The 27,369-nt window shown below is 34.6% G+C and overlaps 2 protein-coding genes across 3 annotated transcripts; both read right to left on the bottom strand.

The window, feature by feature from the left end:
- Window positions 1–1,541: 1,541 nt before the first annotated feature.
- On the bottom strand, window positions 1,542–5,371 carry LOC129281176 (E3 ubiquitin-protein ligase TRIM45-like). 2 transcript variants are annotated; one of them, XM_064113324.1, is made up of 3 exons: window positions 4,726–5,371; window positions 2,479–2,900; window positions 1,542–2,379 (listed from the first exon to the last, which is right to left on the bottom strand). In XM_064113324.1, exons 1-3 carry the CDS (start codon window positions 5,353–5,355, stop codon window positions 1,542–1,544), a joined length of 1,890 nt encoding a protein of 629 aa, XP_063969394.1. In that variant the 5' UTR covers window positions 5,356–5,371. The 2 variants fall into 2 exon arrangements, with proteins under 2 accessions (XP_063969394.1, XP_063969392.1); XM_064113322.1 differs by having other exon boundaries at window positions 1,542–2,900.
- A 4,639-nt stretch (window positions 5,372–10,010) lies between these two features.
- Window positions 10,011–15,550, bottom strand: LOC129281738 (E3 ubiquitin-protein ligase Midline-1-like). The gene is made up of 2 exons (XM_064113490.1): window positions 14,775–15,550; window positions 10,011–12,936 (listed from the first exon to the last, which is right to left on the bottom strand). Exons 1-2 carry the CDS (start codon window positions 15,402–15,404, stop codon window positions 11,674–11,676), a joined length of 1,893 nt encoding a protein of 630 aa, XP_063969560.1. The 5' UTR covers window positions 15,405–15,550; the 3' UTR covers window positions 10,011–11,673.
- Window positions 15,551–27,369: the final 11,819 nt, after the last annotated feature.

The following is a 27,369-nucleotide window of genomic DNA, read 5'->3' as shown; positions in this document are numbered from 1 at the left end:
CTGTTTTATAAGAAAACCTTTATTCAAATCATCTTGATTTTTATTGATTTCAATGATGCTTAAAATATTCTTTTTTATGATTCGTTGATTAAATTATTTGATTTCATGAAAATTATGATCTTCTTCTTCTGGAAACTCTACAGGCCACCGTCTTTTTCATTGATTTTTCAATCTAACATATAAAAAAACGTATCATCATGTGCAATGTATGAAAATATTAAGTTCTTAAGTACTTATCCCTTGTTATATTATGATGTACTGAATTCTGAATAAAGGCAAAACAACAACAGCAAACCAAACCAGGTTATTTGAACCATAATGATGCCCCTCGTGAAATTTGGATATGTTAATATCGTAGAATTTCTAGTGGCTGTTTATAACATACTATCATTCAGTAAGGCGTTTTATTATTAAATAAATATAATAATGTTCCTGTAAGTAATATTTCATAAAAAGAAAATAATTATGTATGAATCGGTTTGTGAGGACAATACATTCCACACAAAGAGAAATATAGGCCTATTCAGATTGACGGGTTTATGGTTGAATAGAAAAGAATTCGCTGATATCCGTAAGTATTAGGCCTTTTCTTCACATCATAACACTGGACAGGACATTTTCAGATTTCGAGATTGTATTGACGTATCTCCACAACAAATAGGCTGACTTGCAAGAAAACATCAAATCAATTGTAAACATTTCCATACAAACAAATCTTGACACTCACAAATATAGAGTTCATTTTATATAATAGTCCTTTGTCGAATTCAAATAAACAAATAAGCATTTATTTTGTTCCATTTCAAAAAAAAATTCCATTAACATTAATTCATATAAAAATCAAATTGTTACGAAGAATATAAATATATACATGTTGGGTTTAAAGAAGAAGGCGTATACACTAAAAGCCGAGGCTTGTGGCGGGATACACCTAAGACGAAAATACAATACAATAAACAATACAAAGGAAAGGGCAGAGAAAAGAAAAAAAGAAAGAATTGTCTATAACCATTATAACAGAGACCCGAAAATATTAAACGCTAGCTTAATTACACCAGTTAAATGACAACAAAAGTATTACGCTTTAAAAACGCTGTTTAAAATGTTAAACACGTTGTTTAAGCTTGTCTCTCTAACAACTACTGTTTAAATTTTTTAAACATCTGTTTATTTTTTTAAAACAACTTATTTTTTAAACAAGTTGTTTAAAATGTTTAAACAATCACAAAACAAAGTTTAAACATCTTGTTATTAGAGTGACAGGTTTAAACAACGTGCTATTTTTTTACTGTGTGTTTTTTCAGATTCACGAAATAAAGAAAAATAGTGGTCTTTTGATACTCAAGTTTCATTGATGAAATTATTTTATGTGTAACGTTTTTTTCGATTCGTGTTAAAATTTATGTGTATACGCACCACAAAATGTAAACAAATTAAGAAAAGTGTTTACAAACATTTTTGGATTCTCATTTCAGATACACTATAAATAATCGCATAAAAATCAATAGTTCATGTTAAACACACTAGTGAGATACTCTTTATTACAGCGATACCTTGGTGATATATAACTTACTCCTACAAGCAAAGGCGAGTAGGCCCGGAGAGAGGGAAACCAAGTAACACCAACTATAATCCAATGTCATATCAAGTGCATTAAACTCAACTCTTTCTCTCAGGTTCAGACCATCAAGATCATAGAGCCTGATCACCACCTTCCTATTCTTATAATCAACACTCGCTACATACACCCTGTCCTGCTCATCCACGGTAGCATACAGGTAGACACCCTCTGGAGCTTGTAGAGACTCACCAGCATTCCCATCCCTGTCATAGACCGTCACCACGCTTGGATTGGTGAAACATGAACTGGTGACGATCGAACCCGACCTGGTGGATGATGCCTCCCACGTCTTGTGCTTTGTTGGAACAGTGTGTTTGAGAGTGGATCCAGTCGGGTCATAGATGTAGACTTTGTTGGCAGCGTTAGCAATGAGGATCTCATTTGATGGACTTCTGTTCAGTCTGAAATAATTACCAGTCCCACTCACGTTAATTGTTGCTTTCCTGGAGCCATTGGGAGAATACATGTGTGCTTCTGTAGAACTAGTTGAGACACATAATGTTCTGTCTCGTTCGAACACAATATCTCTATAACCCACGTCATGTGGTATGTTTGTATACCGCTCCGTTCCACCAGCTGTATCAATGATATCAATACCTCGTGCATTACTCCCATATACGATGGCCACACTGGTATGAGTGTAAGCTGTCATTCCAAACAGTCCTCCCCGTAGATCTATACACTTCATGGTTTCTAACTTGGGATCTGATCCTGAAATGCGCCCGAGGTCAAGACAAGATTTATCTGCAGGATTAAAACTCTTCAGTGCTTTATCCGTGATATCAACAGTAGAAGTGTGATCGAAAGGTTCTGAGATTTTTCCAAGGTCAAGACAATTGGCATCTGCAGGATTTAACCTCTTCTCCTGTGCTTTCTTTGCAATAACTTCCGCAGTAGTGCGATCGGTAACCTCTTTCAGCATAGCTTCTAGCTCATCACACAGCAAGTTATGAGCAGAAAGACTGTCTGTCTCAAGATGACCCAGTCTGTCATTATATACCAATGAAATCGAACTGCAAATGCTTTTGATCCTCTGTCGATCCTTGGACTTTAAGATGTTGAGATCATCCTCGAAACTTCGCTTCAATTCATTTATTTGCTCAATGAGATCTTGAAGATTTCCTTCCAGCTCTTTGACCTTGATGCTGTAAGCCTGCCTGACATCATCTAGCAGTTTCTGCATGGCAGTGTGTACCTCATGACGTTGTTCTTCGATATTCTGAATGTTCTTTTCCAGCTCAGCTTTCTTAGCTGCACATTGCTGGGTAAGGGCTGTCACCTAACAGAGAGAGAGAGAGAGAGAGAGAGAGAGAGAGAGAGGGGGAGAGAGAGAATAGTTACCGTTTGCTGTCAATCATTCACGTAAACATGGTAAATGTAGTTTCTATATTTAGAAAAAATCAATTAATGTGCCTATTATAACATCTGACTTGTATACACCCAGGAAGTTGTCATATCCATATTTCCGATCTCTATTCTGGACTATATAGGGGGGGGGGCTGGGGGGATAGGTGAGGCAACAAAGGATATGATTGACAGTTATTATCATTATGTTATGAGTGGTCGTATTACTATTGTTAAATTATCTTTAGTAATTATAGTTTTAATTATGATTATTATCACCATTATTATTATAATTCATACAGCTTTTCCTAAAATTGATGATAGTTTCATTATTACTATAATTACCACTTTTATTATTATTTCTAATTATCATCATCATTGTCCTTGTTATTATAAATATTACTATCATCATTAGCAGTATAGGCCTAAAAGGTGTGAATAAAAAAAACTTGAAACCTCTTAAGTTCCTAATTTAAGGGGAAAATATGTCATGAAAGCATAATCATTATATTTGGAAAGAGTATCTCCTTCCACCTATTTTGATACCATATTTATGTGGTGTGTTTTCACACTTAGATAATCAATAGGTATTCTTTGCAGTGGAAATTTGATTTGCGCCAAAGTTAGGCATGACTATAATGAATGAATCTATATGCCAATGATTACATAATCCTACATGAGATAGTAGACTATTTGCGAATCCTTTTTCAATGAAATCAATTTGAGAGTTAATAGTAAAAAGTGTTTCTTAAACAATTGTAATGTAAATTATTAAAAACGTATTCTAAAATGGATTTTGGTGGAGCCCTTGTTAGAGTCGGCCATCATTGACACCTGAATTCATTTATTGAAGCCATGTCTTTACTTTGGCGCAAATCAAAATTTACATCACTGCACAGAATACCTACTGATCATCCAAGCGTTAACACATAATATACCACATAGATATGGTATCAAATTATTTTCACATATATATATATTTCATATATAATCATGTTAATGGCATATTTTCCCCCTTGAATTAGGGATTCGTGAGGTGTCTTTTTTTTATACTCACACAATAGTTACAACATGGGGGTCTTGGAGTTGACAGCGGGGGCTTATCCAAGGGTTAATTGCAAATCCGTTCACTGCCAACTCGTCCACTCACCACATTGTCTACCGTCATTTAGTCTAATGCCGTTCCGTCCATCAACATTTCCTCTAACAACCATTTGGTCCAATCATCACTTCGTCTGATCACAATTTCGTCTAATCGAAGTTGGTCTAATGCCCATTTTCTTTTCAGTCATTTTGCACAATTAACATTTTAGTTTAATTAAACCAAAATGGTATGTGGACGAAATGGCTATTGCACCAACTGGTTATCAGACGGAATGGCATTAGACTAAATGAAGTAGGGCATGTGGTAAGTATACAACTGATGATAGACCAATTGGTAGCAGAGGAATTGGCAATTGGACGAATTGGAAATATACCGATCCGAGAAGGGAGGGGGGGGGGGCATGTAACATTTCACCATAAGATTGTCACTTTAGTTTTTTGTACACATTTACTGAAAATAATCGGAGGCCTTTAAGTATACCCCAACTGGTTCCGCCTCCCCTATATAAGGAGGGAGGAGGAGGTCAGCGGTATTAGTAAAATAATAGCTAGTATCATCATCTTTTTCTTTTCCTTCAGCGGCACAATCTACATCAGCATCTTCTTTTAAATATTTTTCTTTACTTAATATTCCAATTGTTAAAAATAACCATTACCTTTCGCCTGAATTCCTGCTCGAAGTCAGACTGGTTCTTGATGTTATGGACCTTATGACCAACGACCACGCACCTGAGACAGACACGGACCTTACAATCATCACAAAACATATCTTTGTTCTCTTGTTTGTGGATGAAGCATTTCTCGAATAGATGACCAATGCTGACCTTCCCTTCGATGACATCCTCCATGGAGACAATCTCGTGACCTTCGAACACACTAAGACGTTGATGACATTGAAGGCATTTATCACACATGTAGTTATTACATGTTCTGCAAAAGGAGACAGCGTCTTCCTGAAACTTGCAAGCTGTGCATTTATGGTTCATTTCTAGAACAGAATTCATCCCTCCACACTTGGCGTGGTAATCGTCTACGAATCCGTTAATGGAGACATTGAGTCGGAGATCGTCGACACGGTTGGCAGACAACTTGGTGATCTCCCTGCAGAGAGGGCAGACCATGTGGTCAATGTCCTGGTGGGTTAGATCATATTTCTTGAGACACTTTCGACAGAAAGTGTGTCCGCACATCAGGATCGTCGGTTCATCAAAAATATCAAGACATAGCGGACATATCAGGTTCTGTGAAGAACTAGAGGCTTTCTCTATTTCAATCTTTTCAGCCATTACTATATATAAACTCTAGAGAAAACTATTTCAACGAAACTGGGTAGCTGTGAGAGATATCTACTCGTGACACCATGATATACACGTACACATAAATGTATTAATATGCACGTTGTGAAATGACTGTGTGTGCGAAACTCATACTACAATAGCAAGCTGTGATATATTACAATAAAAGATCGTCTGCCAGAGTATAGTTCAACCAAACTATAAATAGAACTGGTTTTTCCCAGCTACCTTTGAACTTGATGGAAACATTTGGCATCTTATCGAGAGAGGGCGTACTAGATTTATCATTTTTTTTTATAATTGATAGATACATGTACTGTATTATCTCTATACAATAAAAACACTGTACAATGCTGTTTACTGTATGAATCGTATTGTTTGTACAGTTTAAACAAGTGTGTAAAATCTTAATTATTACAATATATATATATATATATATATATATATATATATATATATTTTGTATATTGATTTCTCAATAAATTAAGCCTAATTGTTAATGTTCACTGTACACAGTCAACAGCATTCTGTCAATTTAAGTCAGCGTTTTTACTGTAAGGGGATCTTCAAATTGGTGAACCTGCTTTAAAGTTGCTGGTTTTGTCTGCAACTCCCAATTTGTTTGTATACTTAGTATCTTATATTTTCCTTTAATTTCTCATATTTCTGATATCCTCCAAGTTTAAGATTTCAAACTCTTTTTTAATATGTTTAAGCTTTTTAAACAACTTCTGTGAAATTCTTATAGCACAGCGTATTATAAATGTTTTTTAACATAATTTCCATAATCCATACTGTGTATGAGTTTCCTTTCCCCTATCTCTCTTTCTATCTCCCCTCACATCTTTTCCATTTCGCTCTTCCCCTCTCTAAATTTACTATTCAATTTCCCTTTAACATCTTGCCCTCTTTCGCATCTCCTTAGTTCCCAACCTCTACCTCTTAAACCCCTCCCTTCTTTCTTTCAATCTCCATTTCTTTTACCCTTCCTGGAACATCATCTGTATTTATAATACTATATACACAAAAACTGTGGTGTTAACCGGTGTACATAGACGACCACACCAGTTATTTCACACCGGTGTTAAATTTGTGGTGTTAGTTTTACACCCATAGGTGTTATTACAACACCTATGGTTGTTACATTTACACTATTTGGTGTTATGTTCAATCTCTAGGGTGTTATTTTAACACCTCAGGGTGTGGTCCTCTATTAACACCAATTGGTGTCAGTTTTAACACCACAGTTTTTACAGTGTACCTTCTGCTCACTGAGTGAATGTAACAGGGAAAATAATAATAATAAAACGATATAACCAGGGGCGGGGTTAGGGGGAGTGGGCGACAGCCCCCTACGATTTTTCAAGAAGTAAAAAAGATGAGGAAAAAATGGAAGCAAAGGGAAGAGAAGAGAATAAAAATAGAGAGATCTGGACCAGGTACCTATACAATATAATTCAAAATAGAAAATATGTGACGGCACATTTAGGTCGTATCGCTCACCTCCACCCTCTCTCATCAAAATATCCTGGCGCCTGCCCTGATTATATCATTAAAATTGAAATACATGAAAAAAAGTGAGTGGAAAGTAATCGATTGGTTTAGAAATGTAAACTGTCGATTTTATTTTATTTTATTATTTCGTACATTCGACTTCTCCGTCGCTCAATTCCCCTCTCACTCATTATATGATAATGAAATTAGTCACTTTACACACATACACACACACACACACACATATATATATATATATATATATATATATATATATATATATATATATATATATATATATATATATATATATATATATATACAGCTTTAGATTTTTATTGGCTACATCATATAAGGCCATAATGATCGAAATAAATTTGTGTATTTCACAGATGGAAATCAGTCAGCGTGTATGAAGAGATATAATAAACAAACTTGATAGTTATGTCGTTAAAAACGTGTCATATAATTATGTAAAATATGATTTGGCAAAATAGGAAACCCATTTTGGTGACTTGAATAATTTCTCCGTCCGATTCGTCAAACTCGAAAAAGGGGAAATCTAAGCTAATAAATTTCCAAACTATAATAGACAACAATAGATTGACGCAAACTGTTGGTATTATAATTCATATCAGAGAACGGTGGGTAAAATTATATGCACCCTACTTTGATGTACTGTTCTCTTTCTTTTTTTCTTTTCTTTTTCAAATCGACCGATTAATTAGATTTGAGATGTTTGAGAGTTATTCATTCTTTGTTTTTAAAAATACAACAAAGTACCCTCAGAGTACATTGTAAAAATACCACAAAGAGTTCAATGCTAATAATAGTATACATATATAAAACAAACTCGGATGAAAGGAAATTGAGGTGAATAAAAGTGACTTTGGATAATAAACTAAATTAAACAGAACGGAGGGGCTTGCCACGAAAAAGCACATGCTTGTATGAGAAACAAACCCCTGTGTCTTAGTTACGATATATGTATTTTACAAAATCAGTTTACAATAGAGAGATGGATGACGACACCCATTGAAAATATCAATGTAAATATCATAAGTTAAAACGAATGACGTACAAAAATGAATTATGAAAATATAATATCCGCGGGAGAGAAACATTATGCCAGTGCAGGCAGCGAATAGTAGAAGAAACATATTTAGAAACCATATTATAAAACTATACATTTGTTTTATTCACTCACTTAAAATCCCTCTCAGTCATCATTCCAATATGGAATAAGCAATAAAATGTCAAACTAAAATATTTCACATGACACAGAACAAAATACCGAACATAATGACTTGTAGACTAACTTGTCACAAATCCATTTCCAAACGACAAAAACATTAATACTTTAATAAACCTTAATACAAATAACTTTATTTACCAAACTGAATTTAAAAGAACAAACAAAAAAAACTTACAATTCAAATGGTTTCGAATAAGTAACCAAAGAAATGGAAATCATTGTGTAAATGTGCATTTGTGCGCGCATCTAAATAAGAGTTTATCAGGTTTATATAAAAACAGTGTTCAAGCTCCACAACAGAATAAAATAATAATGTACATTTCAATATATTTATATACATGCAAGACATGTCAATGCAACATTTAGCAAGTAATCAATTTAGAAAAGCGAATATCATATTAGTGCATTGATTCATTTTTAACAACTATTCAATGCTTTATCATCAGAGTACATCATGCTATCATTACCTTTGAAAGAAAGACCTTGTAGTATGTCATAAATCATCTTATATTACATAATTTACAATACAGTGCGTATCAAAAAAAAGTTTACACTTTGAAAAAGCCATGGGAATTAACAAATATACAACATGTGGGTAATTTGTTCACATATAATTATGGGTTTGGGTCTCATCTATCCAATGAAAGTAAAAATTTTGACAGAATGTTACACTTGAGTGAGCACTGTCCATTTTTGTAAAGCTCGCAGAAATATGTTTGCGCAGAAATGCTTGTTTTCACGCTGTGTCAATGGGAAAGGGCGAAATCAAACTTACCCTACAAAGCATTTCTCATAAATTTCCCTAGCACTTTTAGCCAATTGACATAAAACGGATACATTCAAGCATTTTGTAACAATTTTGCCGCCCAAATTTGAAATTTCAACACTTAGTAAGCACAACCTTTACCCTTTTTTTGCCAGCTGGATCTGAGGACATAACTGAATCTGAACAAAAGTTTATATCAGACATCTCCAGCATTTTTCACTGAGTTTTTATCATTTAAAGTTGGTTTGCATTTCATTTTTCATTTAATACTTGTTTCTCCACACTTTTCCCAAGCTTGGCAATGATTAACAAAATGAAAATCAAGCCTAAGCCATTTCATGTAAATCACAGCTCAGTGTAAAGCAAATATCGTCACGATGGACTCGGTTTGTGTGGGAGTGGGGTGGGGCGCAATGTACTCTTCGAAGTGTTTGGGCAAGGAAACAAGTTTAAAAAGGTAAAAGATATCTTCAAATCAATTTTACTAACTTATTTCCACGTGTTCTTCATGATTAAGGTCTACTTTTATTCGCATAAGTATTTCAAAGTTCTGCGCAAATCATTTTTCACCAACTTTTCAAAAGTAAGTGGTGCTCACTCAAGCGGAAATATTTTTCGACAGTTATATCGTCATTTGCTTAAATGGATCTGTACCAATGCTAAAATGTGGAAAAATCGGCAGGATATTACAAATATATAATTTTACAGGATTTTTTTCTAAGTGTAAACTTTTTTTTGATACGCACTGTAGAATACATTTATATTGAATCAATATATTTCAATAACCATTCAATGTTTCATCATCAAAGTGTTATTTTATCCTTACATCATATTTAAAGGAAGACCTAATAATATGGCACAATACATCATATTATATTACATAATTTACAATATAATATATTCATATTGAATCAATATATTTCAATAACCATTCAATGCTTCATTATCGGAGTATTATGTTATAATTATATTTAAAGGAAGACATTATAGTATGTCACAACACATTCATCTTCTATTGCAAAATATACAGTACTTATCATCATTCTATCGCGTCTTAAGTAAATACAACAAAGGAAGAGAGAAATCGCTCTCTCCTTTTATTTTTGTCATTATTTATTCTTCCTTTTGTTTGCTGGACAACTATGTGCTTTTGTGTTTGTTTTCTTTTCAAAAACTATTCTAAAGCAAAAAATATTATAATTGGTTTTCTCAAGTCTCAAGAAAATATATTTTAATGTATAATCTTTTAATTTTTGGATAGAATCCGTTTCCAAGAGATACTTTCTCATCAGAGAGGTGGGAAAAATACCCATCTCTATGATTCTCACGTTGTTCGTAGAGCATGTCCGGATTCTCTCGAAAGAGGGCGTTATGAAACAAACGGCAATAAACACGTAGTCCGATATTCATCATTTTTATATTAAGAAATTTTAATAAAATACACCGTGCTATATTGGCATGATGTAACCCATTCACATTTTCTTATGTTTTATAAGAAAACCTTTATTCAAATCATCTTGATTTTCATTGATTTCAATGATGCTCAAAATATTCTTTTTTATGATTCTTTGATTAAATTATTTGATTTCATGAAAATTATGATCTTCTTCTTCTGGAAACTCTACAAGCCACCGTCTTTTTCATTGATTTTTCAATCTAACATAAAAAAAACGTATCATCATGTGCAATGTATGAAAATATTAAGTTCTTAAGTACTTATCCCTTGTTATATTATGATGTACTGAATTCTGAATAAAGGCAAAACAACAACAGCAAACCAAACCAGGTTATTTGAACCATAATGATGCCCCTCGTGAAATTTGGATATGTTAATATCGTAGAATTTCTAGTGGCTGTTTATAACATACTATCATTCAGTAAGGCGTTTTATTATAAAATAAATATAATAATGTTCCTGTAAGTCATATTTCATAAAAAGAAAATTATGTAGGAATCGGCTTGTGATGACTATACATTCCACATAAATAGAAATATAGCCCTATTCAGATTAATGGGTTTATGGTCGAATCGGAAAGAATTTAGCTGATATCCGTGATTATTAGGCCTTTAATTCCTTCACATCATATAGACTGGGCAGAAAAATCTAAGATTTCGAGATCATTTACGTATATCCACAACTAATATAGACTGGCTTGCAACAAAACAGCTAATCGATTGTACACAATTTCCAAAAGACAAATCTTGACACTCACAAAATATAAAGTTCGTTTAATATATTAGTCTTTCATCTAATTCTCTATAACAGAGACCCCAAAATATTAAACGCTGTAGCTTAATCATGTTAATTACACGAGTTGAATGACAAAAACAGCAATACACTGAAAACGCTATTTAAGATTTCAAGCACTTTGTTTAAGCCCGTCACTCTAACAACTACTGTTAAACTCTTTAAGCATCTGTTTATTTTTAAAACAACTTAAAAACTAGTTGTTTAAAATGTTTAAAAAATTACAAAGAAAGCCTGAAACAACTTGTTATTAGAGTGACAGGCTTAAACAACGTGCCATTTCTTTTTCTGTGTGGTTAATTCAGATTCAAGAAATAATTAAAAATGATGGTCTTTTTGATACTCGAGTTACATTCATGAAATTATTTTATGTGTATGAACGTTTTTTCGATTCGTGTTTAAAGTTATGTGTATATGCACATCAGAAAATGTAAACAAATTCAGAAAGGTGTTTACAAACATATTGGATTCTCATTTCAGATACACTATAAATAATCGCATAAAAAGTAATAGTTCATGTTATACACACTAGTGAGATACTCTTTATTACAGCAATACCTTAATGAAATATAACTTCTTGCCAGAAGCAAAGGCGAGTAGGTCCGGAGAGAGGGAAACCAAGTAACACCAATCCCAGCCCAATGTCATATCAAGTGCATTAAACTCAATCCTTTCCTTCAGGTTCAGACCATCAAGATCATAGAGCCTGATCACCACCTTCCTATTCTTCTTATCAACACTCGCTATATACACCCTGTCCTGCTCATCCACGGCAGCATACAGGTAGACATCCTGTGGAGCTTGTAGAGACTCACCAGCATTCCCATCCCTGTCATAGACTGTCACCACGCTTGGATTGGTGAAATAACATGAACTGGTGACGATCAAACCCAACCTGGTGGATGATACCTGCCATGTCCTGTGCTTTGTTGGAACAGTGTGTTTGAGAGTAGATCCAGTCGGGTCATAGATGTAGACTTTGTTGGCAGCGTTAGCAATGAGGATCTCATTTGATGGACTTCTGTTCAGTGTGAGATAATAACCAGTCCCACTCACGTTGATTGTTGCTTTCCTGGAGCCATCGGGAGAATACACGTGTGCTTCTGTACGACCAGTCGAGACACATGATGCACCGTCTCGTTGAATCCCAATATCTTCATAACCCACGTCATGTGGTATGTTTGTATACCGCTCCGTTCCACCAGCTGTATCAATGATATCAATACCTCGTGCATTACCCCCATATACGATGGCCACACTGGTATGAGTGTAAGCTGTCATTCCAATAATTTGTCCCCGTAGATCAATACACTTCATGATTTCTAACTTGGGATCTGATCCCGAGATGCAGCCGAGGTCAAGACAAGATTTATCACCAGGATTCAATCTCTTCTCCTGTGCTTTCTTTGTAATAACTTCCGCAGTAGTGCGATCGGTAACCTCTTTCAGCATGGCACCTAGCTCATCACATATCAAATTATGAGCAGAAAGACTATCTGTCTCAAGATGACCCAGTCTGTCATTATCTACCAATGTAATCGAACTACAAATGCTCTTGATCCTCTGTCGTTCCTTGGATTTTAGGATGTTGAGATCATCCTCGAAACTTCGCTTCAATTCATTTATTTGCTCGATGAGATCTTGAAGATTTCCTTCCAGCTCTTTAACCTTGATGCTGTACGCCTGGCTGACATCATCTAGCAGTTTCTGCATGGCAGTGTGTACCTCATGACGCTGTAATTCTATATTCTGAATGTTCTTTTCCATCTCAGCTTTCTTAGCTGCACATTGCTGGGCAAGGGCTGTCACCTAACAGAGAGAGAGAGAGAGAGAGAGAGAGAATAGTTACCGTTTGCTGTAAAATAACCATTCACGTAAACATATTAATGTAGTTTCTATATTTAGAAAAAAAAATCAATCAATATGCGTATTAAAACGTCTGACTTGTATACACCCAGGAAGTTGTCATATCCATATTTCCGATCTCTGTTCTGGACTATATAGGGGAGGGGGGGGGGGAGGGATAGGGGAGGCAACAAACGATATGATTGACAGTTATTATCATTATATGAGTGATCATATTACTATTGTTATATTATCTTTATTAATTATACTTTTGATTATGATTATTACCATTATTATTATAGTTAATATAGATCTTGCTAAAATTGATAACAGTATCATTATTACCATAACTACCACTTTTATTATTATTTCTAATTATCATCATCATTATTGTCATTGTTATTATAAACATTATTATCATCATTAGCAGTATAGACCTAAAACGGTGTGAATAGAAAAAAAACCTTGACACCTCATAAGTCCCCAATTTAAGGGTAAAATATGTCATGAAAGTATAATCATTATATTTGGAAAAAAGTATAGTCTTCTTTCTTCCAAGTATTTTGATACCATAATTACATGTAAGTGGCATGTCTTCACGCTTATATAATCAGTAGGTATTCTTTGCAGTGTAAAGTTTGATTCGCGCCAAAGTCAGGCATGACTGCTATAAATGAATCCATATGCCAATGATTTCATAATCCTACATGAGATAGTAGACATATTTGCAAATCCTTTTTCAATGAAATCAATTTGAGAGTTACTAGTAAAAAGTGTTTGTTAAACAATTATAATGTAAATTATTGAACACGTATTCTGAAATGGATTTTGATGGAGTCCTTGTTAGATTCTGCCATCATTGACATCTGGATTCATGTATTGCAGCCATGTCTTAATTTGGTTTAAATCAAAATTTACATCACTTCACAGAATAGCTCTTGATCATCCAAGCGTTAACACATAATATACTACATAGATATGGTATCAAATTATTTTCAGGCCATAATATGTTTATGGCATATTTTCCCCCTTAAATTGGGGATCTGTGAGCTTTTTTTTCTACTGACACGGTAGTTACAACACGGGGGCCGTGGAATAGTTTTGACAGCGGGGGCTGATCCGAGGGTAAATTGCCAATTCGTCCACTCATCACATGGTCTACCTTCATTTAGTCTAATGCCATCAACATTTCGTCTAAAAACCATTTGGTCCAATAACCATTTGGTCCAATCATCACTTCATCTAATCACCATTCCGTCTAACAACAAGTTGGTCTAATTACCATTTTCTTTTCATTAATTTTGCACAAATAACACTTTAGTTTAATTAGACCAAATGTTATATACATACATATATAACAGGTTCTTATATAGCTCTTTACCAAAAATATGATCAAAGCGTATATGCACTAAATGGCTATTGGACCGACTGGTTATTAAACGGAATAGCATTTGACTAAATAAAAGTAGACCATCTGGTGAGTAGACGAACAGATGATAGACCAAATGGTAGTAGACGAAATGACGAATTGGTATTAGACGAATCGGCAAAAATGTAACATTTCACAATAAGATTGTCATTTTAGTTTTTGTACACATTTACTGAAAAAAAATCGTAGGTCTATAAGTATACCCCAACTTGTTCTGCGTCCCGTAGATGAGGAGAGAGGACGAGGAGGTCAGGGTCATTAAAAGAATAGCTAGTATCATCATCTTTTTCTCCTTCAGCGGCACAATCTACATCAGTATCTTCTCAAAATATTATTTTTCTACTTAATATCAAATTTTTTGGATGACCATTACCTTTCGCCTCAACTCATGCTCGAAGTCAGACTGGTTCTTGATGTTATGGACCTTATGACCAACGACCACGCACCTGAGACAGACACGGACCTTGCAATCATCACAAAACATATCTTTGTTCTCTTGTTTGTGGATGGAGCATTTCTCAAATTGATGACCAATGCTGACCTTCCCTTCGATGACATCCTCCACGGAGATAATCTCGTGATCTTCAAACATGATCATGTACTGGTGAGGTTGTAAACATTTATCACATATGTAGTTATTACATGTTCTGCAGAAGGAGACAGCGTCTTGCTGAAGCTTGCAAGCCGTACATTTTGGACGCAACTCAAGGACTCCATTCATCCCTCCACACTTGGCGTTGTAATCGTCTACGCATCCGTTGATGGAGACATTGAGGCGGAGATCGTCGACACGGTTGGCAGACAACTTGGTGATCTCCCTGCAGAGAGGACAGACCATGTGGTCAATGTCCTGGTGGGTCAGATCATATTTCTTGAGACACTTTCGACAGAAAGTGTGTCCACACGTCAGGATCGTTGGTTCATCAAAAATATCAAGACATAGCGGACATATCAGGTCCTGCGAAGAACTAAAGGCTTTCTCTATTTCAATCTTTTCAGCCATTGCTACATAAATTCTAAAGTCAAACTATTTCAACGAAACTGAGTACTACTTAGTTGTGAGAGATAGCTACGAGTATATACATAATTATTGTGCACGTCGCGAAATGACTGTGTGTGCGAAATTCCTATTACAATATGACTTTGTGCACATTAATAAAGAATAAGGAAGCTGCGATATAATACAATAGCATAATAGTATAATTATAAATAGAACTGGTTTTTCCCAGCTACCTTTGAACTTCATGGAAGCATTGTCATCTTATCGATAGAGGGCGTACTATATTAATCAATTTTTTTCACTTTAAGTTAGAGATCCGCGTACTGTATTATCTCTATACAGTAAAAACACTGTTGTTTACTATATGAATCTCATTGTTCAAACAGTTTAAACAAGTGTGTAAAATCTTAATCAACAAAGTTTACTTTTTCTATATTGATTTATCAATATATTAAGCCTGATTTTTTTTTATAATGTTGAACAAAATTACTGTTATGTACTTGTATATATATTTAACAGCATTGTGTCAAATCAAAATCAGTCGTTTTTGCTGTAAGGGGATCCTCAAATAAGTAAACTTGTTTCAAAGTTGCTGATTAATTTCTTCTTCTCTCCATTTGTTTGTATACAGAGTATCACACTTTTTCTTTATTTTCTCATATTTCTGTTTTCTCCCCTCTTGTTTAAAATTTCAGCTGTTAACCTGCCACATTAATTTGTGTTGAAAAAATACTAAATTTTCTTTATTTGAGATGATGCAGAAAATCCTTGCTTGGTACCCACAGACACAACACAAGAAATATAGATTTTTTGAATGCATATATTGGTGGAATTAAAGAGAAAATGAATTATTACGACTGCATAGATAATAAGTATCAGTGGCGTACCTAGGATTTTCCACAGGGGGAACAAAAAAAAAATAAATAAATAAAATAAAGGTCTTCAAGCTCGTCAGGGGGGGGGGCAGGGATATGTATTTTGTATGGGTTGTGGCTCGTCGGGGGGGGGGGGGCAGAGTGCCCCCCTGCCCCCCCCCCGTAGGTACGCTAGTGATAAGTATAATTTCAAATTGTGTCCATTGCACGCTAGGGGGTTTAACACTTGTTAAACCCTTAAACAGCTACTATAAGATTCATACACTATACAGCGTATTATATTTTTTTAAACAAACATTTTTGCTATGTATGGATTATCGATCCCAGTCGGGGTCATGATAATATTATAGCTCCCTTTAATATCAAACAAGTCTCTACTTAAAATGCGTTTTTATTTTTTTAAAGGCTCGTGATAATCATGCATTCAGACAAAATGATAATGAAAATACTATATATCTGCAGCTTTTCACTTACTCATGTACTCTATTTGGAAGGATAAGGAATTTTAAATTCCTTCCCCATTATTTTACGATTATGATCTTCATTTCATTTCTTCATTTCATTTATTTCATTTTCAACAAAATATAAATCAAATAAATACAATCATAACAAGTCAACATCATAAAAAATATACCAATGTCATACAATCAACTTTATAAGGATATATTATAAAGAAAGTTACATACAAAATAATCATGTGTAAAGGATTTGTGATTTATATTTTGTGAAAATGGAGGATCCCACTAAAAAGCAAAGCTTGTATATTGTGGGCTCCTCAAAATATGACAAGCAAGAAATAAATTTTATATATACAAATCAAAATAGAACCATGATTGCCAACAGGATACATCATTAAAGGGATGGTCCGGGCTGAAAATATTTATATCTTAATACATAGAATAGAATCCACTGAGCAAAATGCCAAAAATTTCATCAAAATCGGATAACAAATAATAAAGTTATTGAAGTTTTAATTTTAGAAATATTTTGTGAAAACAGTCGTCATGAATATTCATTAGGTGGGCTAATGATGTCACATCCCCACTTTCCGTTTTCTTATGTTGTTACATAAAATCATAATTTTTTCATTATTTCATACTTGTGTGAATAATATGTCTCCCTTATAATGAAATAAGTTGCAGCAATAAATATCTAATGCACTAAATCAGTTGTCAATCCAATTTTTCTAGTTCTTGGAGGAAATTTTTTGAATAAACCTAATTTCATATAATAAAATACAAAAGAACAAGTGGAGATGTGACATCATCAGCCCACCTAATGAATATTCATGATGACTGTTTTCACAAAATATTGCCAAACTTTAAAATTCCATAACTTTGTTATTTGTTATCCGTTTTTGATGAAATTTTCGGCATTTTGCTCAGTGAATACTACTCTATTTATTAAGCTATAGAAACTTTCAACCCGGATCATCCCTTTAAAAGAAAATATCAAATATAAAAAAAACTCAGGAATGAGAAACTATAGAAAGAAAGTGGATGAATGAGAGAGAGAGGGGGGGTGAGGAAAGAATGTGATAACTGCATATGAACTATACAGAGAGAGGAGTGTAGACAAACAGAAGCAAAGTAGCGCATGAGTGAAAAGGAACGGTGAATAAAGATAAAAATCTGTGATGATGTATTTTTTAGACGTGATTATAGGATTTCAGTAAGAAAGATTTTAACTTTCTTGTAAAAGTGTACAGAGAGGGGCAATTTTTTAAGTCGTTATGAAGGGAATTCCAACATTTTGGGCCTTCATAAATAAAAGTATTTTTGGCTTTAAACGTCCTGAAAAGCGGTAAATGGAATTCATCTGATTGCCTAGTTGGGTATTTATGAATGCTCTCATTTTTATGAAACATTTCATGAAAAACAATAGGCAAATTATTGCTATTATATTGATACATAAACTGACCTAGTTGAAATGAATATAAATCCTTAATTTTTAAAATCTTGTTTTCGAAAAATAAAGAATTAGTATGAGAGCGTATTGGAGCATTGCAAATAATCCGGATAACCTTCTTTTGCAGTATAACAATCGTTTCTATCAATGTTTGATGGGTATTACCCAAAATCAAGAGACCGTAATTCAGGTATGACAAAATCAATGACGAATAAAGCATAAATAATGCGGATTGTGGTAAAAGAAATTTCATTCTATTGATAACACCAATATTTCTTGATATAGTTTTACATACATTGTTAATATGCATTTTCCATGTAAGATGGTTATCAACTATATAACCCCCAACAATTTAGTATGAGAAACCTGTTTTAATGGTGTGTTGTTTAGAATTATATCTGAAGGTAATGAATCTAAAGAGTTGCTAAATAGCATGTAATTTGTCTTTTGTAAATTAATTGAAAGTTTGTTCGCATGTATCCAATGCGATATACTTAATAACTCAGTATTGACTGTATCAACTAACATATTTGGATATTTATGTGAAATTAAAATTTTGGTATCATCAAAATATTGGTATCATCATAATCAGTTGGTATTATTTTGATTTACGCCAAAGTTAGGCATTACTGCAATGAATGAATCCGTATGCCAATGATAGTAAACATATTTGCAAATTCCTTCAAAGAAATCAACTTGAGAATTGATACTTTAAATTCGTTATTAAACAATTAATGTAAATTATTTATAACGTATTATGAAATGTATTTTGATGGAACTCTTGTATATATTATGACATCACTGACATATGGAGTAATTTATTGCAGCCATGTCTTACTTTGGCGCAAATCAAATTTTACATCAATTCAAATAAGAATAAACGAATACCTCCTGATCATCAAAGCGTCCACATAAATAACGTATTAAGTTATTTGGGAGAAAATATTCTTTCAGGCCGTATTATGATTATGTAAATGGCGTATATTTTCGTTAAAATAGGGATTTATGAGGTGTCATTTTTTTTTTACTCACACAGTAATTATAACACGGGGCCGTGGCATTGTTTTGACAGCGGATGCTGATCCGAGTAGGGGTGGAGGTGGGGCATGTAACATTTCACAATAAGATCGTCATTTTATTTTTTTACACATTTACTGAAAAAAAAAAACAGAGGCCTATAAGTTTCATACCCCAACTGGTTCTGCTTCCCCTAGATGAGAGGAGGGGGGGGGGGGAGGTCAGGGGTATTAGTAAAATATAAGCTAGCATATCATCATCCTTTTCTTCTCCTTCAGCGGCACAATTTACATCAGCATCTTCTTTAAAATATTTTTCTTTACTTTATATCACAATGGTTGATTGACCATTACCTTTCGCCTCAATTCCTGCTTGAAGTCAGACTGGTTCTTGATGGTATGGACCAGCCATTCTCAATTAATTTTGTTGAAGCGCCAAATTTCTTTTTGAGAATCTGGACTGCTCCACTATCCACCACGCGACGAGCGAAATATTGTGGTATTGGGGGGATGTAGGATCACCTGAAGAGCTTAAACGTCAAGTATTCCAGAAAAATGTTGATTTGAATAAATAGAGAAAAATCAAACTAGCAAAACGCTGAAAATTTCATAAAAATCGGATGTAAAATAAGAAAGTTATAACAATTTAAAGTTTTGCTTATTTTTCACAAAACAGTGATATGCACAACCCAAATGAGACATTCGATGATGTCCCTCACTCACTATTTCTTTTGTTTTTTATTGTTTGAATTATACAATATTTTCATTTTTTATAGATTTGACAATAAGGACCGACTTGACTGAATCATATAGTATGAAACAATGCTCATTCCACATGTTCAGGGAGGAATTAATCGTTGTCTCGCTTGACAATGAGGCGAAAATTAGAATATTCTCTATTTCATATAATAAAATACAAAAGAAATAGTGAGTGGATGTCGTCATCAGTCTCCTCATTTGCATACCCACCAGGATGTGCATATAACTACTGTTTTCTGAAATTAAAGGGGAATCCAACCCAAATAAATACTTGTTTTTATAAGGAAAAGAAAAATCAGACAAGTTAATTGGTGAAACAATATTGAACAATATTGGACAAATAACAAGAAAGTTATGAATTTTTAAAAGTTGTAAATATTGGTAATCACTATACCCATGGAGACTTCAAATTGGCCGTATATGGGATGTCATAGTGATGTAAGGCAAGGACTACTCTTCCATGTACTCCAATACACATTATGGCTAAAATGTCATTTTCCCCAAAAGTTTTATTTCAAACTAAATTTTTCTTTCATGAGGACATGAAACAATATACTACCTGGGTTATATTTAGATTACTGCCCCAGGGGAATGGGTACTTAGGAGAAAACCACAAATCGCTGATAATAAAGTACATAGCCTATGGGAAAGTTGTCCTTGCCCCTTGTCATTATTTACTTACCAAGTTGCCAATTTGAAATCTACATAGTATTAGTGATCTCAATTTTAAAGCAGCTGTAACTTTCTTATTGCTTATCCGATTTCTTTCAAACTTTCACCATTCTGTTTAATTTATTTTTCTCCTCCCCAACACAACATTTTATGGCCAAGGCTGGATTCCCCTTTAAGCAAAACTTTAAAATGTCATAACTTTCTTGTTTTACATCCGATTTTGATGAAAGTTTTCAGTGTTATGCTTGTTGGATTTTTCCCTTTTTATTTACATCAATTTTCTGTTGGGGTGGACGTGTCCTTTAAGTAGAAAGCCTTTTAAATGGCCGAGAGTGGTTCTCAATCAACAGAAGATATAAAAATACCAACATACTACACAATTTATTTTTAAAAAATGATAAGTGAACTTGCTCAAATTAGTGTTAATTATTATGTTTCTGTATTAAATTTTCTTCTTGATGAGGGTCGTGTTTGAAAAGCAAACCGGGTATGTTGATTAGTGGTAGAGCGTCAGCCTCATGAACGGGAGGCCGTGGGTTCGATCCCCAACAGAGTCATACAAAAAAAAATATATAAGAATGGAACCTTCTGCCTTCTTGCTTGGCGCTCAGCATTTAGATTGGAGAAGGGTAGTAATAACATACATGGAAATGCAGGGCCCGCTGCAAGTCCCTAACCGAAATGGCTACCCTGAGTAAATAAAATGTAATTATGATTATTGTTATTATAAAAATCACTGTTCACAAATCTATGTTTACATATTATGTACATAGTCTTTGACTCTTTGTACCAATCGTAAATGAATACATTAAATAGATCCTCCATAATAGGGGTTATCGAATGCTAGATTACACAAATCAGAGGAAATCAAATAGCATTTAGATTTCAAAAAGAGCTGAGTTTTTATTTTCCCTTTGTAATTAAATGATCAAACCTCAATTCCAGATTAATAGTAGATCAACCTTTTATTTTCTAATGCTTTTTCTTTTTCTATACCGGCTCCCACGCGCCACTCCGAAAGGCTCGGTGCGCCACAAATGGCGCGCGCGCCACCATTTGAGAATCCCTGGTATGGACCTTATGACCAACGACCACGCACCTGAGACAGACACTGACCTTGCAATCATCACAAAACATATCTTTGTTCTCTTGTTTGTGGATGGAGCATTTCTCAAATTGATGACCAATGCTGACCTTCCCTTCTATGACATCCTCCACGGAGACAATCTCGTGATCTTCAAACATGGTCATACACTGGTGAGATTGTAAACATTTATCACATATGTAGTTATTACATGTTATGCAAAAGGAGACAGCGTCTTGCTGAAACTTGCAACCGGTACATTTTGTACGCATCTCAAGGACAGCATTCATCCCTCCACACGCAGCAAAAACTAACCGGTGTACATAGAGGACCACACCAGTTATTTTACACCGGTGTTAATGGTTGTTACATTTACACTCTTTGGTGTTGTATCTCTAGTGTATTATTTTAACACCTCAGGGTGTGGTCCTCTATTAACACCAATTGGTGTCAGTTTTAACACCACAGTTTTTACAGTGCACTTGGCGTGGTAATCGTCTACGCATCCGTTAATGGAGACATTGAGGCGGAGATCGTCGACACGGTTGGCAGACAACTTGGTGATCTCCCTGCAGAGAGGGCAGACCATGTGGTCAATGTCCTGGTGGGTCAGATCATATTTCTTGAGACACTTTCGACAGAAAGTGTGTCCGCACGTCAGGATCGTTGGTTCATCAAAAATATCAAGACATAGCGGACATATCAGGTTCTGTTAAGAACTAGAGGCTTTCTCTATTTCAATCTTTTCAGCCATTGCTATAAACTCTAGAGTCAAACTACTACAACGAAAGTGAGTTGTTGTGAGCAGTGGCGTACCGTGGGTCACGGCATTCGGGGGGCACCAGCAACAATTTTGAGTCACTGAGTGAGCGCGCGAAGCGCGAGCTTAAAATGTTTGATATTCAGACCTATAAAGGAACACTATAATCAATCTTTTGTAATCATAATACGTACATGTCTCGCTAAATAATGCGAGCGCGAAGCGCGAGCTGAAATTTTTGTAAATATTGACCCCCAAACAGGAAGATTTTAATTGATTAATACACATCTAACTATAGTCATCTAATGCTAGTGCCAATAAGCGCTTGCTGATTTTGTTAGAATTACATCTAAACATGCACATAAAGCACTTGTAATCATGATTAACACACCCATCTCACTAATCAAATCTTGCGAGCGCGAAGCGCGAGCTGAAAATTTAGGAAATTCAGACCTGGGAGTGGCATTTTAAGGCTTGTTTGTAGGAATTCACGAAGACCATAAGTTCATTAACCAAATTTTCGAGCGGGAAGCGCAAGCTGAAAATTTTTGATATTCACATCAGAAAAAGGGACATTTTAATGACTGATTCTAGACATTCATGGAGAGCAGACATATTTCACCAAATCACTACTGCGAACGTAAGCACGGACAGGAAATGTTTTATATTAAGACCTTAAAATGGGGCAATCACTTTAAGCAGTCATGAAAAAAAAACATACTATTGTACATAAAACAATAATAACTCGAAGTTACGCCACTGGTTGTGAGAGATAGTTCCGAGATAGCTACTAGTTACACCACGATATACATGAACATATATAATGCACGTTGTGAAATGACTGTGTGTGCGATATGACAATTTGACTTTGTGTATACATTAATAAAGAATGAGGGAGCTGTTATATTACAATAGAAGATCGTCTGCCAGAGTAGGTTAACCAAACTATAAATAGAACTGGTTTTTCCCATCTATCTTTGAACTTGATGGAAGCATTAGTCATCTTATCGATAGAGGGTGTACTATTATATTTATCCATTTTTGGATCATTGAGAGATACTCGTACTGTATTATCTCTATACAGTAAAAACACTGTAAAAGGCTGTTAACTATATGAATCTTATTGTTCAAAAAGTTTAAACAAGTGTTTAAAATCTTAACCAACAAAAATATATTTTCTTTATTGATATCTCAATGAATTCAGCATGATTGTTTAAAATGTGTAATGTATACAGTAAACAGTCAACAACAGTGTAATGTATACAGTCAACAGCATTGTGTAAAAATTAAGGCAGCATTTTTGAGGGGATCCTCAAATTGGCAAACTTGCTTCAAAGTTGCTGATTAACTCTCTTTTTGTTTGTACACAAAGTATCATAACTTTTCGTTTAATTTCTCATATCTCTGACCCCCCCCCTCATTTGTAAGATTTCAAACACTTGTTTAATATGTTTAAATTGTTTTAAACAACTAAATTCTGTGAAGTTCATAATACATAGTAAACACCGTATTATAAATGTTTTTAAACACAATTTTCATGATCCATAATAATAATAATAATAATACAGGTATATTTACCCAGGGAAGCCGCTTCAGTTCCGAAAAATGTTCTCCCAATACTGACTATCAATCCCAGTCCGGGTCATGATGTAGCTCCTTATAATATCAGACATTTTTTTTTTACTTAAATGCTTTCTTAAATATACTTCCAATATCTTATCAAAGCGGCTTGAAATTAATTCGCAAAACAACTTTTTAAAAGGCTCACGATAAACATACAAAATAATATATGTAGCTTTTGATTTACTCTGTGTGGAAGGATGAGGAATTTTAAATTCCCTCTACGTTATTTGTCGACAATGATCCCCTTTAAAAGGGGGTAAATAAGGAAATAGCTAGGTTAACATGCAAAGGAAACGAATAGATAAACCTTAATAGGGATTACATTGATTGTTAGGAAAGAAGGGTCATTTAAAAAAAAAATGAATAAAAAAATAGTTATTAGACCTTATTTTTTTTTCAAACGTGGGCCACCTAATTTGCTGCAATTCAGTTTTATATTGAAAAAGGGCAATTGCCATTCCACTTTAAAGGGGAAAATTGTGAAAACTTACACTTCTTTGAAAATCTGATCCAAATTTAACAAAATAGTAATTCACTTCATCTGTTTTTACCATTCAAACTCAAAAAGTTCCTCTAGTGATTACTCGGTCACTTCAATCCTTTGCTTTCAGGATTCTAAACAAAAAACATAATCACCTGTTCCCTCCTTAAAAAAATGAACTAGGATCCTAACATTTGTGACTTGCCTCCCCCTACCTTCCCTCCGAAAATGATAACCCCCCCCCCCCCATCCAGACTTCCTTCCATTGCGCCTGTTTGTATCATTCTCTATGTCCTTCTTTGATTTCATTCCTATATCTCTATTTCTCGAAATGATGGTAACATTTCTCATGCTTTCTTGATGTCACGTGCATGCCTTCGAATACAATCAGATATTTCAGTATTCCTTGCACAAAGCTGAACAATGCTGAAAGGGTTACTAAATTTGATCAATAAGTGTTTATAACATTTTCACGCCATGTCATCAGTTCCCAGGAATATCTTCTTCATCCCTTTTCATTGATCAACCCGTTCTTCCCTAAGCCCCTAATTTCAGCCGCCAGTTCTTGAAGACCCCCATTTCATGTTGAATTCCAGTTCCCAAGCACCCCTATTTGCAGAGTAAATTCTTAATCCCCCCATTCCGCAAGAAACTTCAGGGACCCGTCTTAACAAAGAGTTACGACTGATCCGATCAACCTTAAATGTATTGTAATCCATATTATGTCATTTTATACAGTTGAGTTTCACTATGTCCCTTTGTAAAGAGAAGCACACCGAATTTTCAAGAAAATGAAGAATTTATATGAATCATATATACAGATCTAGAAAACATTTTGAATAAACGTGCATTTTATCTGTTGACTTTTCTGGGTTTCTAAAGTTTTGTCAATCGGATCAGTCACGATTCTTTGTAAGAAGGGTCAACATCGAATCCAGATATATCTATGTTATTTTCATTGCTATTATCATCAGTCGGTTTGGGGTTTGTTTCGTTAATGTGACTGAGCATTGATTTTTTAATTTCTTTGTCACGCTGCAGTCACATCGATGAAACCGACCTAAAACCGATCAGGGCTATTACGGTTTGTTTTTGTTTTTCAAATGGCATATCTGTCGGTTTGGTGTCGGTTTCGTTGGCGTGACTGTAGCATAACAAAGAAAACCGACCTCAGACCGATCAAGGCTATTACGGGTTTTTTCCCGCATGGCACATTAGTCGTCTTGGAGTCGGTTTCAAAGGTGTTATTGAAGCATAACATAGAAAACCGACATCAAACCGATCAGGGCTATTGTAGGGTTTTTTTTTTGAGTGGCATACCAGTCGGTTTTGTTGGTGACATTGCATCTGACATCACATCAATTTGGGCTACTACGGGTTTTTTTATTCGAATAGCATGAGTCGGTCGATTAGGCCTTAATCTGGAATAAAAAAATGTTATCTTATGTCCTGTAATGTGATATTCTTTCAAACAGCATGAGTTTCCTTCACCCTTTCTCTCTCGCTCTCTCTTTCTCTTCTCCCTCCCTCTCACCTTTCCTATCTCACTCTTTCCCTTTCTAAGTTTACTATTCATTATTATACTTCCATTTTACATCTTGCCCTCGTTCGCATCTCTTTTAGTTCCAAACCTCTACCTCTTCAACCCCCTCCCTTCTTTCTTTCAATCTCCATTTCCCTTACCCTTCCTGGAACAAATGGTATGTGAACATTTTGCCTATATTTATTTATCGAGAAAAGGGAAGGGGCTACCGCTCCCTACGATTTTGTACGTAGTGACAAAGGAGGAGAAAAATAAGGAAAGGAGAGAATTGAGGAAAAATAATTAAAATGGAGAGGTCTGGACCATATACCTATAAAACATCCCTATAGTTCAATTGAGAAAATATATGACGTAATCTTTCGGTCCCCCCCCCCCATCAAAATATCATGGCGCCACCCCTGATTATAATTATCATTAAAATTGAAATCCATGAAAATAGTGAATGGAAAGTAATCGGTTGGTTTAGAAATCTTAATTGTCGAATGGTATTATGTCATTCTATAGTATGGCCAACATTCCTTTTTGCAATCCCTCCCCTCGCTCACATGATAATAAAATCATTCGCTTCTATGATGATTTGAATATTTACAGCGTTAGTTTTTATTGGCTACACCATAATAGGCTATAACAATGGTTGAAATAATTTTGTGTATTTCACAGATGGAAATCAGACAGCGTATTATGAAGAGATTTAATAAACTCGATAGATATGTCGTTAAAACATGAAATGATATACTATATATGTTATGTGAAACATATAAAATAATTGTAATTGTGCAAAATTATCTATACTCTCAGAGTGAATGCAATTTTGTTGACGCAAACAGTTTCCGTTCCATTTGTCGAACTGAATTGTTAACATTCATTAAGTCCAAATTATAACAAACAACAATAAATTGGCGCAAAATATTGGTATTATAATTCATATCAGAGAACAGTGGGTAAAACGAATTGCATCCTGGTTTGATACACCGTTCTATCTTTCTTTAAATCGACGGATTTACTAGAAATGAAATTCGTCTGTGAGAAGGTATTTGATCGTATTTAAGATTTATTAATTCTTCGTTCTTAAAATGCATTAAAAGTACTTTCATATCAAAAATACATTGTACATAAATATCATAACGAATTCAATTCCAATTATAATGTACATAGGCGGATCCAGCTTTTGGCGAAAGGGGGGGGGGCGCACTGCCGAGCGGCGCACATATTTTTGCACTTCACCGGCGCCATAAAAGAAAATGTTG

The sequence above is a fragment of the Lytechinus pictus genome, chromosome 18, assembly GCF_037042905.1.
Source record: "Lytechinus pictus isolate F3 Inbred chromosome 18, Lp3.0, whole genome shotgun sequence".
Lineage (NCBI taxonomy): Eukaryota > Metazoa > Echinodermata > Echinoidea > Temnopleuroida > Toxopneustidae > Lytechinus > Lytechinus pictus.
Note: the sequence above shows the minus strand (reverse complement) of the source record. Positions and strands in the feature narration are given on the sequence as shown.

What these genes read in the sequence shown, in the direction of transcription:
- LOC129281176 (XM_064113322.1), bottom strand. Translation starts at nt 5,355, where the DNA reads ATGGCTGAAAAGATTGAAATAGAGAAAGCCTCTAGTTCTTCACAGAAC. An exon ending in AGCAGGAATTCAGGCGAAAG is followed by an intron (nt 2,901 to 4,725) that starts GTAATGGTTATT and finishes TCTCTCTGTTAG; the next exon opens with GTGACAGCCCTTACCCAGCA.
- LOC129281738 (XM_064113490.1), bottom strand. Translation starts at nt 15,404, where the DNA reads ATGGCTGAAAAGATTGAAATAGAGAAAGCCTTTAGTTCTTCGCAGGAC. An exon ending in AGCATGAGTTGAGGCGAAAG is followed by an intron (nt 12,937 to 14,774) that starts GTAATGGTCATC and finishes TCTCTCTGTTAG; the next exon opens with GTGACAGCCCTTGCCCAGCA.